Source organism: Pleurodeles waltl, chromosome 4_2 (genome assembly GCF_031143425.1).
Source record: "Pleurodeles waltl isolate 20211129_DDA chromosome 4_2, aPleWal1.hap1.20221129, whole genome shotgun sequence".
Taxonomy (NCBI): domain Eukaryota; kingdom Metazoa; phylum Chordata; class Amphibia; order Caudata; family Salamandridae; genus Pleurodeles; species Pleurodeles waltl.
The window spans coordinates 160,347,424-160,368,484 of NC_090443.1; the positions used below are offsets into that span (position 1 = coordinate 160,347,424).

At 41.2% G+C, this 21,061-nt stretch overlaps 1 protein-coding gene across 2 annotated transcripts in view; it reads left to right on the top strand.

The window, feature by feature from the left end:
• NCKAP1L (NCK associated protein 1 like) overlaps nucleotides 1-21,061 on the top strand; it is a 1,641,522-nt gene that overhangs the window by 339,446 nt on the left and 1,281,015 nt on the right. For both annotated transcript variants that reach the window (XM_069231027.1, XM_069231028.1), the window contains exon 11: nucleotides 17,265-17,361. In XM_069231027.1, the coding sequence (XP_069087128.1) occupies nucleotides 17,265-17,361 (97 nt within the window). The remainder of the gene's footprint in view (nucleotides 1-17,264; nucleotides 17,362-21,061) is intronic.

Here is a 21,061-nt window from a genome sequence, read left to right on the forward strand (position 1 = left end):
AGGCCTCAGTAAATGAATACGTGCTCAACCCTTGGTAGTTTGCCCTGAGAAGTTAGGCTTTCTTATGGGACAAATGTGTAAAGCATTTAATATCAACAAAACAAAATAAATAAAAGACAACATACAATAAAACAGCAACACTAATGTATAACAATAGGTTATATTTTTCTCTTTAAAATAATATCAAAACAACAAAAATCCAATGTAGGGAAACAGAGGTATGAATGTTTAAGGATTACATGTAAAAATGTGCTTTCTAGTGCCTAAAAGCATAAAGCGTAACCCGCAGACATCTGAACGACCTCTACCGGGGCAAAGACAATGTTTGAGGCCAACTGCGATGGAGCCCAAGTCGGATACACTGAGCAGGAGTTCTCAGTCAAAATGTTACCTACGGACCTAGGCCCTCATTACTAGTGTGGTGGTTTCAAGACCGCCACATTTGTGATGGCAGTCCGACCGCCGCAGACAGGGCAGTCTGACTGCCCTATTATGACCGTGGCACATGTGACACGGTCTGACTGCTGGCACCACCAGGTTGCCTCCCGTCGACAGCCTGCCGGTCTCGGTGGTGGCAGTCCACCAAGGCAGCACTGCAAGCATCGCTGCCCTGGGGATCAGAGTCCCCTTTCCGTCAGACTTTGCATGGCAGTCTCACCGCCATGCAAAGGCTGGGGGAAATGGGGCATCGGGGGCCCCTTGGCATGGGCAGTGCAGGGGCGCCATGGACAGCCCCGTTGCACATTTCACTGCCCGAATTACGGGCAGTGAAATGCACGATGCACCACAACATTGCCGCAGGCTCGATTACGAGCCGGCGTCAATGTTGTGGTGAGTTTTCCGCTGGGCCAGCGAGCAGAAATGCTGTTTTCGCTCGCTGGCCCATCAGAAAACTCCTAATAGGGTGGACAAAAGACCTCCATTACTGGAGGTCTTTTGCCTGCAGCGGCCTCAGCGGTCCTGTCAAAGGACTGCGAGAGTCGTAATGAGGCCCTGAGCCTTTTTTCTGGAGATTTCTTCTCTCATCGTCCTGCGGGGCTTCTGTTTAGGCCGGCTTACGAGGTGATGTCGTTGTCTTAGCTCAGCACGAGGTCCCAGTCAACTCCTGGAAGTCTCGTCAATTGGTAAGAGCTCCGGATCTTCAGTGGGACGAACCTGAAATTCAGGCCAGAATGTCGTTCGACGTCACCGGCTTTACTCTCATCAACAGGTTGGTAACCTAATTGAGTTTTTTTACAAAGTTGCTTCAGACTTCTTTCAGAAGTCCCGTTTTGGATCCTGCAGTGACCACAAACGTGGTCCAAAGTTCCAGACCTCTGAGTTGCTCCTTGGGAGTTCGGATTATACTTCACAGAATGCACCTGGTCAGAATCCTCAAAAGGCCACTGGACGCTGGTGAGCTGAGCTATTCTTGCAGGACTCGATTCAGGTGACTCTTGACAGCTCCTTTGTACCTGTTGTTTACAGGGAGCCCACTTCTCAATCTTCAGAAGTAAGGCAAAGTCCTTTTTGTGGTGAAGCCCAGAGTGTGCATTCCTTATTGGTGCAGACCTTCAGGTGCAGACCGGGGGGTTCAGTAGGGCAGTCCTTCTTTTTCAGTCTTACTTCCAGCAGAGATCTGAGTTCCTGGTCAGCTCCTTCATAGTTATCCATGCTCCTGGGTTGGCAAGCAGGGGGGTACCACACTGACCAGTGGAGTGCAGGATGCAACCCTCTGGTGTGACCACTTCTTGCAAAGTTTGGCAAAACCCAATCCTAGAAAGCATTAGTCTCTAAAAATCCAAGGAGGAGAAAATCTCTCATGGGAGCTTAAATCTGGCAAAGCCCACCGACTGGTGTCGCTAAGTTTCCCTACCACACCTCCTTCTGCCTCTCTCCTAATCTAATTACTGGAGCTCCCATTTGGCTGGAGAAGCAGGAAATTTGGGTGTTCTGGTTTCTGCCCCAAGTGGCTTTCCCTCCTTTGAAAATCAGTTTGGCCATTCTACCCTCTTTCTGCTCTGTCATCTAATACAGCAGTTCTCCACCAACCAGATGCTTCCTTGGTTTTAGCCTTGGGCACTTCACACCTCATTAAGGTAGCTTGGCTCAGGCTGCCAGAGGCTGATCAATCAGAAAAGGGCACTACAGGGCTGATCTCGATAACTTTTAGAAAGAGTTCTAAAACTCTTTACCTATAATAGTTAAAATAAATCTAATATTGACAAGTTGTTAAATGTATTTGATTAATTTGATATCACATTTTATTTTAAAATTAAGTCTTCCAATGTTAGTCTATGGAGATAATGTACTACAATGGGGAACAACGAAATTGGCAGTTTTTCCTTCACCAGGGCTCATGAAACATGTGTTATAATGTCCCTGATTATATTTACACTACCCCTAACCCCTGGGGCACCTAGGGCTGACCTTAGGTGTGACTCATATGTAACAAAAGGTAGTTCAAGACTTTGTTAGTACTTCTTATTCCAAAGTTGAATTTGAGGTTAATTTTATTTCAAAAGCAGCCAGCAAGGCAGGCCTGCTTTTAAAATGACACCAGACAACACAGTATTGCACCTATGGGGGCCCTAACTTCACGGGGGTCCCTAAATCTACATCCCCTACCAAATACTAGGGACTTAGAGTTAGGTTGTCAGAGCCAGTTATAATTTAGCCTAATTTGCACATACTGTTTCAACAGAGCACTGGCCCAGGGCCTGGCTTGCAGAGCCCAGGGCACAGTCAGAGTCAATAACCACCAGAACCTAGTCAAGAAAATGAAAGTGATGCTGGAGCACGCATGGAGCTCTTCCTCCCGACTCGGATTCAGAAACCGCACGCACTGTGGTGAGTGCACAACTTGTCCCATCTACACTAGAGGTCGATGAGATCTTTGGACTTAGTGAGGGATGTGCTAATCAGATTTATTCAACACAGATCAATAACATGAAAAATTGAAACAATGTAAACACCATGACCAATTTGGCAACAGAAACAAGACTCCAAACTGAATAAAGTTTCAAAGCTTTATTACAACCACAAAGCCAATGTAACATAAATGGCGCACAAAAGTAAATTATAAACATACATGAAAAGCTTAGGCTGACCAAAACGTTTAAAGAGATTAAACCTACTAAACATCAATACTAGCAAACACTCCAGAAGAATACACAAATTAACAAAACTATAATATGTACATCAAAATCAGATTTCAAAGCAGATGATGGTGTCTGCAGTAAATCATCGAACTCAATTAATAACAATCAGTAATTGGGGCTGGGACATTGTGACGGGCTGCTGTTACAACAAGCGGACCCGTCGTGCAGAACAGAAACTGACACTGCCTCTTACGACCCGGAAGAGCTTGCAGCGCCGTCCAATCCTTTGCCACGTCCGGGGAATGGAGGGCAAGGGCAGGTGATGCGCGCCTTTTGGAGGCGTAAAAGGGAGGACACGCCCTGGAATGAAGGCGGTGGAGCGTCTGGAAAAGAAAAGGAGATGAGAGAAATTACCGGACGTGAACACGGCAAAGAAGGCTTGTGGACACCGGCTGGCATTCCGAAGACCTTCCCGAGGAGTCCGATGCACGGGAGGCGCCCAGCGCAAGCTCCGGCCACGCTTGAGGGAAAGCGTGCCCACCTCAGGTGTTTGAACAATACTGGGAAAGGAGGTGGAAAGGGGGTTAAGAAGGGACTGGGACACAAGAACAATACAGGCTTGGGGAGATCCTGAATGACTTCTTTTGTTGAGAAGTTGGTTTCCTTTATTTATTGTAGGTTCAGCATTATTTTTCCCTTGTGGCTACTGGGGAGGGGGTGTGGAGCAGACGGGACAGAACAAGGGGGGGGGAGCACTCTCTACATGATGGCATGGTATGGAAGGGCACCCTGGCCGCCTCAGGGCAAAGAAACAAATAAAAGAGAAGGGCTCCATAGCGCAGAAGGAAAGGAACGCAGGACGGAATACAAGCCCAGATAGCAGCCATAAGGAGGAAAGAGGAGCGAGGGAAAGGTATAAGGAAAAGAAGGGCTGTATTGAACAGCGTGAGAAAGGAAAAACCCAAAAACACCCCACCAGAGAAGAAACGTACACTGAACAGGTCGCAGGGAAGAAAAAGAAAGGACAAACAGAAATACAGAAAAGGAGGAGGCAGAAGAAAGAAAGAGAAAGGAAGAAAGAGGGACTTTAGGAAAACAATAGAAACATAGTGAAGAAACCCACACTTACCTGTATTTCTCTCCTTCTTATTCCCACATGCGCCTCTCGGGAGCCCTAAGACAAGAAGAAGAAGAGAAAATTAAAAAGGACATTCCCAACCATCTGGAAAAATGCGAATTGTATAAAACAAAACTACCACTTCAATAAAATTCAACATCACACCTGCCACTGACTATTTCTCCTCATTGCGCCAACCTGTCCCAGCCATCCTTATCCCTATTTCGAATTTGGACTTGCATGTGTGGGGACGGGCTAACACATGCGGACAAAACAACAGACAAGACAAAAATAATTTGGAAAATTATCTAACTAGGGTAATTCGCTATAAAAAATATACAAAAATAACCACATTTGCAGATTATATATGTCTCCTCTTGGGGCAGAAGACAGGAAAGATCCGTCAGTCCAGAGCACTCACAGCTTCTCTGCATCAGTACAGAGTAGCATCAGGGGCAGAGCAGAACACAAGCTGCACATAGGGCAGGGCAGCAGTTCAGAATGTATTGGACATATTAGTACTGAACAGCATAAGCAAATGGGATAGAGAGAAAGGATACTTGGATTCTTCAGAAGATATCTAAAGGTTATAGGGAGTCAGGAAAAGAGAGAGTAGCATTACAGTAAGGGTGTCATAAGGAAGACTAGACTGACTAAAAGTTTCAAAAGTCTCTCCCTAATTAGAAATGTCCATAGAGTTCTGATTGGTCCTCAGAGTGGACTCATCTTGCACACATGGATCAATAGCCAATGAAAATGTTTGTTGCCCATCAAGTTTGAAACAATTCTGGATTTCCTCATGGGAGGTGCAAAGTCATCTCAATGAATTCATACACTTCTGCCAAAATATTACATTTAGAAGATCTTGAAACATTGGATCTCTTTCCCAGGCTTTTAAAAGATGATTCTAACCTTACTCGTGTGAATTCAATAATGCTTCCTGTCTTGCAACAGCTAAAACAAATACTGTTACAATTGTTATTAGTTAAAACATGTGTTCTGTTTTCAATACAATAGGACATTTTTTAAAACACCAGCAACCTAGAAAATAATTCAGGTCAAAGGGAATATGATGAATTAGCATTTCTTCCACCACTGAAGCAAACATGAATCTTTGGGCCTAGTCTAGCTAAGAAAGCCTAAATACATATTTTAATGAAATAACTCAATATAAACTCTATTGTGTACCTTATAATTTAAATCAAATATGCAAAACAAATTACTTAGTTGCAATCATTATTTATGCGTGACAATAGAAACAGTTTAAACATGCATTTAATTTTCTGCACACCTGTAACAGAGATGAATAAATTAATTTAAATCAGTATAAGTATGATAAATTCATGTTTGTTTAATACTCATAATATATTCTTCATCTCTACTGTTTAAAAAAAATAATAATACTCTTGATATTAAGTTATGTCAGTAGTTCACTAGAATATAAATGCACAACATCCTTCATGTCAAAACGCGCTTTCGAAATGAAATAGAGGGGCACAATGTTCGCTATAATTCAAACATGCACATTTTCACATTTCATGTTAATTTCTCTGTTAAATGAAACTTGTGAGTCGCCACATGCTAACTTCTATGCCACTAATGTATTAGTAAAATGTGATCTCTATCAGTGATCAGGGTCGAAAGGATGACTTTCTCACAGTAAGATCATGTTAGGTATACTAAACTAAGAGCAACCTAACAGTTGCAGATTCAGGCTTGTTGAACTGTTAACCGTCATTAAGATACTTAACAATTTCTGAAAACTGAAAAAGCCTAGCACTTTTTGGTGGGAATGTCATCGCATAGGCTATAAGCCAATCAGGGGTGCTGCCATCTCAGAAGGATCCAGGTTGCACCAAGATATGTCCTCTCAGCAGAGAAGGTTGGCAGCTCAGCAGACTAACTGCGGGTATTCCAGTTGCGAACAGTAGGCCCTCCACACAAGCACACTTCTGAGCAGGGCATTTCAGAGAGGGTAAAGGGCCGAAGCTGCTCCAGTGGTCACTTCCAAGCCTCCTCTTCCTACAGGCACCTGCAGTAACAAGTCCCAGTAAAATGTGACTGCTATTATTAAGTGCTATGTTTAATGCAATTTCACATAAAAAGCATATTACTTCACTCAAATAGCCAGCAAAATCCATTGCAGCATCAGAATAGCTGCAGAATTATCACGTCCAAGTGGCTACTTGCTCAGCTGTAAAACGGCAGCATGCAGACAGGGCTGCACTTGCTGCTTGTAGCCCTGCTTCTTTGTGCAAGGCAAACTGCTGCCAAGCTCAGGGGTTTTCTGACTTTCTTTTGACAATTGATGGGCTCTGTCTGAAGCATGATGTTATGGCCCTTCATGCTGTGAAACACTAAAACATATGGTGAGGAGCAAGCCATCAGGATAAGCTGTCATCTAGTATTCCACTTGTATCTGCAGCATCCAGTGCTTTCGGTGAAAAACAGCCCAGAAGAACAGTTTGATGTTTCAAATAGATTCATATACATGCAGGCAGTAACTTCTGGTATCTGCACCAAGCATACGTTATTTGAAGAATTGCTATTATGAGCCCTCACCAAAGACAAAAAGACCTTCATTACGAGCTGTCTGGTAGTTACTGTGATATCTATTATACCCAATAAAATTTGAGTTGGTATTTATTGGGTGTGATAATTACAACCCAAATCTGAGTGTTTCTGATAATGTGGAACAATATATAGATGTTGGTGCTTACCTCACAAGAATCCACATTGTGGTATTTACCGGGCTTTTTCCATCTGCATGTCTGGCCTGCCAAAATGTATTCAGGGGATGCAATTTGTATAGCAGTACTCGTAATTCCAATATGTGCATTAACAGGAGTTACCACATATACCTGAATGTAATGCCCCTATAGAAATGAGGGCTGAAATGGCATTCTGTCCACCACAAATGTATCCATCAATTAATATCTCAATTCAATGTATGCAGCATTTAAAATAAATACACTTGTCCCTTTCGTGTTCTTCCATTTCATCCTGCTAACTATTGTGCTTGTATGGAATGGGTATTGACAACAGGAGGATAAATCATACGTTCAGTAAAGTTTCTAGGCAACAAGATATCTGACTGCCCAGTCTTGATGTCGAGAAAGTCTTCCAGATTGGAAATGAGCCCTCTTAGCCATTGGGAAGGATCTTAAGCTGTGCTAACGCCCACTTTACCACAACAACGGCTTCAAATTAGACCACTGCATAGCATTTGTTTTATTTTGCATTGAAATACAACAAAATCACCAAAAAAACAACAAATTTAATATAAATCCCCCCCTACCACTAAAGTCCTATTTGGAATATTTCCTGTAATTTTCTGCCGGTTTTGCCCTGGAGAGGAACGCAATCATGAACATATTTTTCGAATGATAGCGTGAAATTAGTGAAGACATGGTCGGAAGGGGCCAATAGACGCCTGGGCTTTTAAAAACACTTGTGCATTGCATTTGTGCATGTTATAATAGCAGAAAAAGTGTAGCATGAGAAGAAGGAAAGAGAGAGAGGAGTCAGGCGTGTCGCACTGTCTGTACTGAGTGAATGCTGGAATATCTTTAGCAACTCTCATCGCCCCACAAGCCACTTAGCCCCTACTTTGAGCTTAAAGATGGTGTCAGTCAGGCAAGTTCTCCGAGACCTGCATTATTGAAGGGTACTTAGGCAATCCTTGTGAAAAGCATTGCCTCCATCCTTGGACACTCAGGAACCAGGTACTACCGCCAGCTCACTGAATTTCTAAGTACTCACCTTCAGGCTTTGACTTTCTGGGGGAAGAGGGGACTTCAACAATCAGTGCTTGGGTTATTTTGGGGGGTGATGTGGGTGAGATGCACTAGCACAGACTGCATTTGTATTCCACAAAACAATTATGATACCGAAGCAGTGTTATTTCTTCTAAAGACATATCAGATTTTTATTATCATCAAGGTCATATGTTTTGTAACTTTAAGATGTTTTATGGAACATATTTTACTTTTGTGTAATCAGAGTACATATACAATATCGTGTTCAACAGGAAGAAGAATGTGCAAAGACTAGAATACAAAGTTAACTTTGTTTAACTTAATAGAGAAGCAGAGGTCTTGCTTGTTGAGTCTGGGTTACAGGTGCTCTTTGTGCACATTTGTCAAAGGAGTTCTTCGAATGAGAGAGAAAGGCAATTGCGGTTGTTGCAATGCGATTCAGCAGCCGAACATACAAGGGCCTTGTGAAGTACCGGGTGGCTTTTGCAGATGATGAACTCTCTTCTTTCATGCTTACACTGTTGGGAAGAGAGACACATTCCCAGGGGTGTAGCATACTCAATAATGTTGGGAGTGTGAATCTGTGATTTCCCCACGAGCGATGAGGTGTCTCCAGTTAAAAAGGATAGGGCAGGCTGACATCACCGGATCATGGTAATTGAGAGGGTTAGGGGTGTTAGTTTTCATTTACTTGGAAAAGTAAGGCCAGTCAGTGTAACGCCCTTAGGGGACAGTCTGAACTCATTTATCCACTGTAGCCCAATTCCTCCTTAGTGCTATGTAGGACAGAGAGGCTCAGGAGAGCAGGCTAGTGTAACTCCATACCTAACATCAGCGGACCAGGCCTATGATGGGCAGCAAGAGTAGGTCTTTCAGTAGCCCAGGCCCAGCAGCAGACCATACTTGGAAGAAGCGACAAATCAGGGAGAGCAGGCTACGTGAATGCTATGAAATAGTAGAAGGAGCTGCAGAGTACTGAACATTGTGAGGTGACATAAAGCATGTACAACTAAAACTCCAGGAAAGGAAAGTTGAAACTACTCGTACTATAACACTGTGGTGAAATATACAGCACAGCAAGAAGATGGTGATCCCTTGGTCTTTTTCCCCTTAATAGAAAATATAGAAAGAGTATCACAAATTTAAAGATATGAAGATATTGTATATTGTTTGGTGTGTGAATGACAGTGCAATTAATTTTTGAAGTGCTTGCTAGTTTTTGAACTACCTTTCTAATTATGTGGCTTTGTTGCCATTCTAGGTAAATGGAGTAGAATTAATCTAACGATTTCACAATGGACAAATCAATAATTATTAAGATAGCATTTGTCAGTATCGCTTGTAAGACATACTCAGAGGCAGCAGCCACTTAGAGATCCCTATGATCTTAAGCTGTACCATGCATTTGATGGAGTCAGGAACTGTGTCTAATGTGTACTGTTGTAAGGTGAGAGGATAGTGTGGTTTGAGCTGAATGTACTAATGATCTTACAAACAATGGACCATCTTTGTGGCTCGCAGCCGATTTCTTGCCCCAGAAGTTGCCTCCTCACCCACTGGCATTTGACAGGGCACCACAATGTGATTAATTGAAGGGAGACAATGATAGGACGTGTAGATGGAAGCAGGCTGACAAAGAAAGAGAAAGGAAGACACCCCATGTCAAAGTCAATACCTCCACTACAACCCCCTGTGCAGCCGATGATGAGGTATCTTCAGGTAGACATAAAGGAAAGGGAGCAAGTGGGTCCAAACGTTACATAAGGACAACTATAAGAAAAAGCATTTACCCACTAAGCTATCTTTCTTTATTAGGCTACACATGTGAGATTTAAACATACATGCAATGTTCTGGTGCCTGTATGTTAACCATCCAGGCTATTTTAAGAGGACCGAAACTGTGACCATTGGTTTTTCCAGTATTTTCATGCCAAGATAGATGCAAAAAAATCCCAAAGGTTAACTACCATGCTTCTCAAGTACAATATCTTTGCACTTCAATAACCTCAGCATATACAGAAATGTCGAGTATTCACTGAAAAAGGTGGCAACTATCCTGAAGGTCTTCAAAGAAGACAGGGATACACACGGATGCTTGCAATTCTGTTAAGAATCCACAGGCAGATGCACCCAGTGGCACTAACAGATACATACAAAATAGTGGATATGATAATGGTTCTGGAAGATGAGAGTACAGGCTTCCCCTCCTCACAGAATAGGTACATAACCCATCAGCAATGCAAGCAACACTCACAGAAGAAGCCTAGCCAGACATTAGCATTGCAGGTTTCCCAAACCTCCTTTTTTCAGAGAAGAAGTACACCACACCATCCCTCATACTGCCGGTAGAGCTTGGCATCAGCTGTGCAGCTTCCATTATTAATGGAACAGATACAACAATGGCAGACTTCCATGCTTCCCTACTTCAAAGACCAGGTTTTGGCATGGTAACAGCAATGGAAGCTTCCATCCCTGTACTAGAGCAGCAGTACACGCTTCTTGACAGCAAGTATCAGTAAAGCCTTCTTTCTCAAATAACAGGTACAGCACAGTCTGCAACAGCAGTGCAAATACCCTTTCCTATATGATGTGTACCTTTCGGTATAGTTCTATGGACTTGTAAGTGCGTGAATGATTGAGCAGGTAAAATGATTAGGTGTGGATGATTGGGTATAAACATCTGTTATTTCAACACTTAGGGCCTCATTTACAAGGAACTGGCGCATCAGCCCAGATGCACCAGTTTCCTTGCGTCACCTTGCCCCCCAATAATGACACCATGGTAGCGCTGTATTAATAATACAGCGCACCATGGTGCCCAACTGCGTCACAAGTTGTGGAGCTTTACAGGACTAGCATAAAAAATGTTGACACTAGTCCAACAAAGCTCAGGGAGGCCCATTGAAAAGAGCCTAGCGTCAGTTTAACACCTGCCCTGGGCAGGCATTAAATCATTATGCTAGAATGGCGCAGTAAAATCTTGTAGATTTCACTGTGCCATTATTTGGGCCTCCCTATGGGAGAACGCCTTCCTTGTAAACATTATACCTACCGCAGGTATATTGTGGCGCAAGGTTTTACAAACTGACACAGTTGTGACATTGCACTAGTTTCTAAATATGAGGCGGGTAAGGACTGTTTTGCACTGACGTAGGGTAAAATAAAACTGATGCTATGGCAGCGGAAGGTGTTTGGAAATAAAGTCCTAAGAATCCCCAAAGGGTGAATCTATAGGCCTTATTTACAAGGAACTGGTGCATTGGCTCTGATGCGCCAGTTTACTTGCATCGCCCTGCACCCCCCTAACGACACCATGATAGAGCTGTATTCATAAAACAGCACACCATGGCGCTCGTTAGCATAACTGTGTCAACATTTTTGATGCAGTTATTGCGCTTTGCTGGACTAGTATCAAAAATGTTGACGCTAGTCCAGCAAAGCTCAAGGAGGCACACTGAAAAGAGCCGAGCGTCAGTTTAAAGCCTACCTTTAAAGTTTAAAGTAGGCATTAAAAAATGATGCTAGAATGGGGCAGTGAAATCTTGTAGATTTCACTGCGCCATTTTTTGGGCCTCGAAGCGAGGGGACGCCTCTCTTGAATACATTGTACCTGGTGCAGGTATAATGTGTCACAAGGGTTTATAAACTGGCGCAATGGTGAGATTGCACCAGTTTGTACATACAGCGTGGGGTGGAGGACTTTTCTGCACCGCCATTGCGTCAAGGGGCTTGTAAATGAGGCCCCATGCTTACAAATGGTTGTATGACCGAGCTACACATGCAATTACCATGCTTGTCTTTACCACGTATCCATTAGCATGCAATGCCGCATTTCTTTTACCAATCATGCCTCTACCATGAATATGCCTCTACCACACATACCTTTATCACGCATGCCTTTACAACGAATTTGCAAGTATATATCAGGTAAGTAAAACTTCTATTTTAAAAATATATATGGTTATGTATATGTATATATATATATGTGTCTATATATATGTCTATATATATATATATATTTATATAGACATATATATGTCTATATATATATAGACATATATATATGTCTATATATATATATATATGTCTTCAATACAAATGCTCACAAACGAGCTCCAAGCGTCCCCAGAGGGGTGGTGCAGCAAAAAAACGGCAGAGCACTCCGGTTAATCTTCTCTCAGCAACAAAATTATTTTGTAAAAGCTGCACTCTCAGGAAGTCAAAAAGAGTAAGTTTACATGTATAGTCAGCCGAAACGTGTTGTGTTAAATAAACTTACTCTTTTTGACTTCCTGAGAGTGCAGCTTTTACAAAATAATGTTGTTGCTGAGATATATATATATATATACACATATATGTATATATATCAATTCCTTGATTGACTCCTAACCCCTAATCTCACTCACCCATGAATCACCCTTTCACCCAAATACCTTGACCGACCCTAAACCCTAAAACACCCTTACCACCCAAATGCCCTTACCTACTCTAAAACCTAAAACTACCTATACCACGTACATACCCCTCCCCAACCTAAATCATAAAAATACCTATGCCACCAAAATGCTCTTACCTACCCTAAACCCTTAAACTACCTATACCACCCAAACACCCTTACTCACCCTAAACCATAAAAATACCTAAACCACTCAAATACCCTTACCCACCCTAATCTCCCAAAGTACCTATACCCCCAAATACCCTTACCCACCTGCAACCCTAAAAACACACTTACAACTTAAATGCCCTTACCCACACTAAACTCTAGAAAACCTTCACCACCCAAATATCCTTGCCCACCCCTAAACACCAAAACTCTCTTACCACCCAAAAACCCTTAACCACCCTAAACCCTAAAAATACCTATACCACCCAGATGCCCTTACCCATCCTAAACACAAAAAATATGTATAACACCCAAATGCCCTTATGCACCCTATAGCCTAAAAAACCTATGCCACCCAAATACCCTTAACCATCCTAAACCTTAAAAACACCCTTCCCAAACAAATGCTCTTACCCAACCAAACCTTAAAAATATCTATACTAGTCACAGGCCCTTGCCCACCCTAAAACACACTTACTGCCAAAATGCTCTTGCCCACCCTAAACCCTAAAAATACCCGTACTACCCAAATACCCCTACACACCCTAAAACATCCTTACCATCCAAAATATGCTTACCCACTTCTAAACCCTAAAGATCCCCCTTTACCACTCAAATGCCCCTACCCACCCTAAACCCTAAAAATACGTATACCACCCAAATGCCCTTACCCACATAAACCCTATAAATGAGCATATATACAAATATATATATATTCACTTAAAGAAAACAAAGGTTACAGTGAGGTTATAGGTAGGTGCACATTTTGAAAGTTCAAAACCACACAAATTCAGCTATTATACTTATAGTTATTACATGTAACTATAACTCGTGACCTAACGATTTTATAATTTGCCCAACCCACTATGCACAGTCTTTTCCTCAAAAGGTTTCCTCTAAATATTACATTATTTTTTTCAATTATGTTATTAAAGATGTCATGATTGCTGTAAAATGTGGGGTAATTAGAAGTGCATCCAAAACCACAAATAGTGATGCACCATACAAATGTAAAAAGAATCAACTAAGAATGTTCAGTGACCCAGTTCGTACTTTGATTTGTATCCAATCGACACCCAATAAATATTCTGTGATACTTCTTCAATGAGTGCAGCATTAATACACAGTCTGCCAATGCGTTTTGGTTACATTGGTTAACTTCTTCAGGGCTGCAACATTAACATACAAACACAGATATAATACAAGCTACATAAAAACACAAATAGCATTGACATGTTCCTATGTTTTACAGTAATTTCGTATAGGAACAAACATAGCAAACAGTCATACCTTAAGTAAAGAGACAATCCCTAAGAAACAAAGAAGCAATGGCAAGTCAAACAAGATGTAGTGGTGATGCAATATGCTATACTTCATATTGCATAGCTGTTTAAACTGAGACAATGATTCAACAATAACAAGGAAAAAAAAGAGAACTATAATCACAAAAGTTAACCGAAGAGATTTGAAAACAATATACATGAAACAATAATCATAACAATGGCATGGCAAAATGATTATTATGATATTGTCAGCAGAACTTGCATATACGTTACCAACTCATATATCATGAACCATGAGACATAAGTCATCAATTTTAATATGAATGGAATATAATATCCCCATTGTGCAACATCATATATTTTCTTCAACATGCATAGCGTCCTAAAAGTACAAACCATATAGAGTTTCCAGTATGCAGATTAAGGCAAAAAGAGGTCCAGTTGTAGTATCAAAACTGGTGGGGTTGTAGCTGTTGAAGCCAGGTATATCTAGTAAGCTTTATTTGCGCCCAGTCTTTAAATTCCCGACCAGCGACCACAATGAGTGGCACCTACTAAAACATCGTGAACATCATATAGCCAAGTCCAAAAAGGATAAGTGAAAAGGAACATTCATTTTAAGAGAGAAATTCCAACTACTTAGATTTAATCATCCCATTTACCATGTAACTTCAATCACGTTTGAGAGCCCCAACATCAAAGAACGGCTGTGATTTATGCCTTGGCACAGGCTTGTGCACATACACACTTATTTCATATCTACACCCCCATCAAAGTTCCATAACACATTTACATGTTACACAACTTACATTTGCTTACAATAGGTAATGACAACTCCATATTGAGCCTGTGGTCCACACCACATCTCCTTAAAGAGCAGAAACCACAATATCTATAACAGCGGCAAGCAAATTTGAATAATGAGAATCATATTCCCAAGATGACATGGTCGCGCTCCCAACATTAATAGCGTGACAGGATGAGCTGTGACGCAATCATACATATGGAGGTATCCTTACTTCTTATTCTGCCAATGACACAAAACCCTAGTTTAGCCAAAGCAGGTGTAATAACCATATACTGCTCAGTTATAGTTACTCACAAAGCTGCACTAGTCATAGGCAAACTTAATGTTTTCCATGTATTTGTCTTAGTACGTGCTGAAGCGTTAGGTCTAAGTCGCAGCTGACACCACCACTTCAAAGGAGAAAGAAACAAGCACTGAATTCAAGAAAACTTAAATAGCGCCTTAATCGCCATAGATTGTATAACATCTGAGGACAATGCCATGGGGCCTGGTGTGGACTCATCAGCCATGTGAGTGTATGTCAAAAGAGAAGATAACATTATACGAATGTGTACCCAAACCACAAATTTTGATGTATGTAAAAAATACCAATTATGAAACTGAAACCAATTACATTGTTCTCATTTACATCGCCACATTCCACTTTTTAACTAATGTTAATTATTCGAAATACACCCCATTGCAGCTTAATATCATAGTTCCTCCAGTATATCAGGCTTCCCATACTAGACATGCCATAAACTCATCACAAACATGTCTGCCATCTTGAAACGTGTAAAACTCTGTTCTGAACCTGTACCAACACGGAAACTTATAATGAATCAATAATTATCGCCAGAATTGCTCCTGGTACACTGTACCGTTATGCCACAGCGTACCACTTGTTAACTTATACCAAAGCCAAAAAAATCCAAATTATTTTTTGATGTGATCAATTTTTGATGAAAAGTGACCTCATAACAATCACCAAATTTCATCTAGTCATCTTTTACTGTTATCCACAACATAACTTGAATAGATAATCTATGAAGGCAAATTTACCGCATGGTACTCATCATGCCTCATTCAATGTATTAGCCTTACTGAACTAAGTAATCCTCAATTTAGCATAAACATGTCGCCCATCTTGAAGTGTATCAAAAATAAGTATCATTCCCCCAAGGCAATATCAAAAGCAGCAAATGGCTTGACTCAATAGTATAAAATAAATAAAAATTGCCCCCAGTTGTATTGTACCAGTCGCAACATTTTGTTTCATTAATATTGATGCAAATGATGGATTTATAAATAATAAGTACTGTTTATAATCTGTAATCATAAAAGACATGACAGAGCTCTAGATGTCACAGAGGAAGCTGTAAATGTGCAATAAATATTGATAAATTCATCATGGCTAACATTTTTATACACCAACCTAAATTCAAGTATGTGTTACATCAGTACCCGGTGACTCAATACACATGTCGTAAATCAGTTATCCTGAACTGAGTAAGCTATAGCATACGTCACCAAACTGCAGAGAGATAGAGATTGAAATGAAAGTAAATGGCCACCGCTCTACTTATCCCACATAGTCAACCAAACTTTATAAAAAGTGATGAAATTCATTATTGTGCTATGGCCATGTTCAACGCTACACAACTGGCAGATCCAACGTGCTTCATTGAGCTGTAGTAGTAGCTCTCTATCACCACTTATTGTTCCCATTGGCACATGATCAATCCATTGAAACACATTTTTGTGTTAAATACATAATATTCCCTCAAATGAAAAGTCATAAGGTGTCGCATGTCTCAATTTTTAAATGCCAACACTTGTTACTGGATGCAATGCTTACGTAATCTTATCGAGTTCCCTACATAAATTAGCTTGAATTCACGGTCAATTACATATGTGACATCTTTGGTGTTACAGTTAATAAAGTGTCAAATTTCATAGGTCCGTTTTGTGTACTGGGAAAACTCTTTGATTTTGCTTTTCCCAAATTGAACATATTATACTCCTTGCAAATGAAAAAGCACACTAAGAGTGTTAATTTATACTTGAAGATATATGTTAAAGCAGCTGTCCAGTATGTGCAGGATGTCACCCCAAAAGTTATTTTCAGGCAGCACTCAACATCTTTTTTATTCAAGAATAAGATCATTTTCAAGGCTAAATATTGAAAATGTTCTATATTTAAGTCAAAATAAAAAAACTGTACCAATAGTTACAATGCTAATTCAAAATTTGAAATAGCATGCAATGCTATTCCTGACCAGCTAGTTTGTGTTCTATATAAAACATTTGTTTACAAATACATTAGACGCCCCTGCTTCTTAACAACCCATGATTGAAATATGATTTGCCACATAAAGGGTTCTGTACATAACTGTGGAAGCTAATAACAAATGTGTGCTGGCCATATGTAGAACTATTTTTAGCCCCCCATGTTAGCTTTGTGCTGATATAACTAAGGACCCTGGTGTAGTGGGGTGGTTTAGGTTAAGCACCAAATTGTTTTTATCTTTATACTTGCTGGGGCTCTATGCAGAATGGGCATCATCTTATATCACACCTAATCTGTACTAGTTTGTACAAAACATAACTGAACATTTTTTTTCTCTTCACAGTGGACACTTTCACAGAGACAGGAGGGCCTTCCTGAGAACAGCAGTTAAAGAACTAAAAACAGTCATTGAAGATCAGCCAGGGCTTCTTGGACCTAAGGTGATAACAACAACTAATGACAGCTCATTCGTTGTGTTTGTGTGTTAGTGATTCTACTGGTGTGTTAGACCAGGCATCCTTGGTTTGATTTTCCCCTAACATTTTGCCTTCACACCTCCTGTTTTTGCTGACATTATTTTTGCTGGCTTTAGAATTCTGCACACTTTACCACTGTTAATCAGTGCTAAAGTGCTTGTGCTCTTTCCCTACAACATTGTAACATTTGCATGGACCGAATTGACATGTTAAATTTACTTCTAAGTTTATTGTAAAGTGCACTACATGTGCCCAGGGCCTGTAAATTAAATACTACTAGTGGGCCTGCAGCACTGATTGTGTCACCCACTTAAGTAGCCCTTTAAAATGTCTCGAGCCTGCCATTTCAGAGCCCATGTGTGTAGTTTTGAACTGCCATTTCAACCTGCCAAAATAAACATTGTGCCAGGCCTAAACCTTCCCCTTTAATACACTTAAGTGACTGCTGGGGTAGGCCCTGGACTGCCCAGAGGGCAGGGTGCAATGTATTTCAAAAGTAGGGCATTTACGTTTTAGTTTTACATGTCCTGGTGGTGAAAGATTCTTACATTTGTTTTTGTTTTTACCACTATAAGGCCTATGTCTCCCATACTTTAACATCGGAATTGCCATATTAAACCATATAAACATAATTTCCAAATGGGAAGAGTAACCCCTTCAAGTTTAGTGTCTTTGGAATCATAATTTACAATCCTAACTTATGGCGAATTCGGATTTTAAATTGCAATTCTGAAAAATCCACTTTTAGAAAGTTGGTATTTTCCTCTCCTTAACCATTTGGTGCCTGAAACATGTCTCTGATAAGATGACTGGGTATACTTGGCAGTTAGGCTTTATGTATTCCTCCTAGACAGCCACACATTATGGGGGTTTAGATGTGACCTGATGGGCCATCCTGGGCAGGATGGGAGGAGGGACCTGGACACAACTGCACTTACACCTGAATTGGCTGTTTCCTGTCCCCCACACAAAGGGCTGCATACATACCCCCTTTAGTTAGTCTGGAGCCAGGGCAGAGATGCAGGACATCTGTGCACCTCAAAGGCATGCCTTTGAACTCTCCCCCACATCAAAGGCACTACTGGGTATAAAAAATGGACTTCAGACACTTCTGGATCTGTGGATACTCTGCCAGGAAGAAGGGCTGCTGGAAGACTGCCATTCTGCTGGACTCCTGCTCTGTAGTGCTGACCTGCTGCCCTTGCTTGGAAGTGAGAAGGACTGGGCCTGCATCTCTCCAATCCAGAACCCAGAGTTGCTGGCCTCCTGATCTGTAGTCTCAGGGACATAAAAGACTTCCAACCACCCTGCTTCTGCACCTGCACTCTGTCATCTGTGAGTCAACCCTGCCAAGTGGACCCAACTCTGTCCTGGATCCTTGGAAGTGGGCCTAAGGTGCTTACCAGTGGAACTAATGCGTCCTCTCTGTTCAGTGGACTTATCCTTGAGCATAATTGACACATCTCCTTGGCTGAGCAGCACATTCTTGAGCAGAACTGACGCATCGCTTCTACTGCAAGGGCTGGACCCGATACAAAAGACTTGCATCGCCGCTGCACCCCGTATCGTGAGTTTGACACAACACTTTTGGAACCGCCACAGCCCAGTACTTTCCTAGAGTAGGTCCTTGCATCCCTTGCCAACGGCAGCATCAGTGACTCCACCGAAGCGCGGATCACAGCTTCACCGCTCATCGGAACTGACACATACCTCAGCTCTGCAACAAATCCCCGATACTGGCCTTCACATTGCAAGCCCAGTTTGCAGGATCCTCAACGTCGAAGCAACAAGACCTCACACCATAGCCTTGCCACATTTTGGAACCTACTCTTTCCCTCAGCTGTGCGATGCATCTTTAACTTTGATCCGCGTAGTGCTCCGCAACCAGGATTTAAAATGCTACACTTAGCAAGCCTAACTGAATCCCTGTAGCTGGCTGCTCCGTTGCGGTCGGCCTAAACTTTTGATTTTGTCACAGTCTGGTGCGACCAGATAGCCCTGGTTGGCACTTTATGTTTCTAAGTGCTACTGTACAGCTTCTTCTTTAAAAATTCATAACTCAAGTTTTACTGGTTGGAGTTTTGTTGTTTGGGTCTTGTTTTATTTAATAAAGTAAGCTCTATTTGTCTAACCTAGAGTCAGATCCTTGTTGTGTGGTGTTTACATTGTTTTACTGTTTGAATTTTTTGCACAAATGCTTTACACGTTGTCTTTAAGTTAAGCCTGACTGCCTTGTGCCTAGCTACCGGAGGGCGAGCACAGGTTATTTTGAGGTTTGCTTGTGCCTTACCCTGGCAAGAATTGTGGTCTTGCTTTCTGACCAAAGATAACACCACAGTCAATCAACAACTCAATTTCTCACTTGGCGATTGTATGTTACAACTTCAACTCCCAAAGTTTTGCATTTCCTTTATTATGTATCACATATTTTGGATTACCTCCTCCTCCACCTGGTAAATACCTGTAGATTTATTTTACCTACATTTATTTTGTCGTTTTGATAATCTTTATTCATTCTTTTACTGTTTGTTTTTATTTAGTTGATGTATGTATTTATTGGAATTTATATAGCACAAATCTAGCTGTGAAGCAAGGGAGCGCTGTACATTACTTGAAGGAATGACAGATGGTTGTAGGCCATGTATATCATGAGGGGATTACACAAATACAGTTTACACACACTGAGGCACAGGCAGATTAGCTGTTTTGCCTACTATGACAAGTCTTGGGTCTAGAACCGAGGCCAGGATTCAGAAATGGGTACAAAAGTTACAAAGACGGCCGCTCACGCCATTATGCCATAATCCCTCCATTAACCTTGCACCATGTTTGTTCAGTCGCACTTACATTTCACATTCTACTTCCAAAAAAAGAAAATGAACTGGAATATAAAAAGTGAGTGCAACTGAATAAGAATGATTACAATTTTTCCATTTATAATTGACGTCACTGAATAACATGTTGACGAAAATGATAAGTATTTCTATGATATGTGCATAAAAGAGCAAAGAAAATGGTGGCTGCACAGCAAACATTTGAGAAAGGTCAATATGTGTTTAAAATGCATCATGCTCAGTCTGCCACTTTGGGGTCCGAAATTAGGGGGGTTCGAAATGATAGAAAATGCAAAATTGTGGATCTGCAACATTAGCAGTGTGAAATTATACTTTTGAAATTATAGAGGTATACAGTGCCGTCATCTTCAGACTATTAATCCCATTCATATCTCTCAGCTCCTGCAAACTGTAAATGCATGTGTCTGCATCTGCATGTTAGTGAGTAACTGGGCCTATTCAGTGTTTTAGAGAGTTGGTTTATAGGTATGTTATTAATATGCATTTATTTGATTTGCTGATCACCACCTTTTTCTCAATAGTTGTTTGAAAAGGCTATTAAAGCCTGCTAGTAGCATGGCCTGCGCATGGTTTTCTGTGTGGCTTTGAGGTCTCAATTATTGGAGGTTTGAACCGGTGGTCAGCTATCAATAGTGATATTGTAATTAGTCCAATGTTGTGTTACTTCCATGGTAGCCTGAGGGTAACTTTATATTCCATTACATATTGACTTCCTGTACGTGGGGCAGTCATTTTGAAAACTCAGGTAAAGCTAGAGAGTCGTATTCTCAGATAGATTTGCTTCTGTGTTGAACCTTACCTGAATGTTG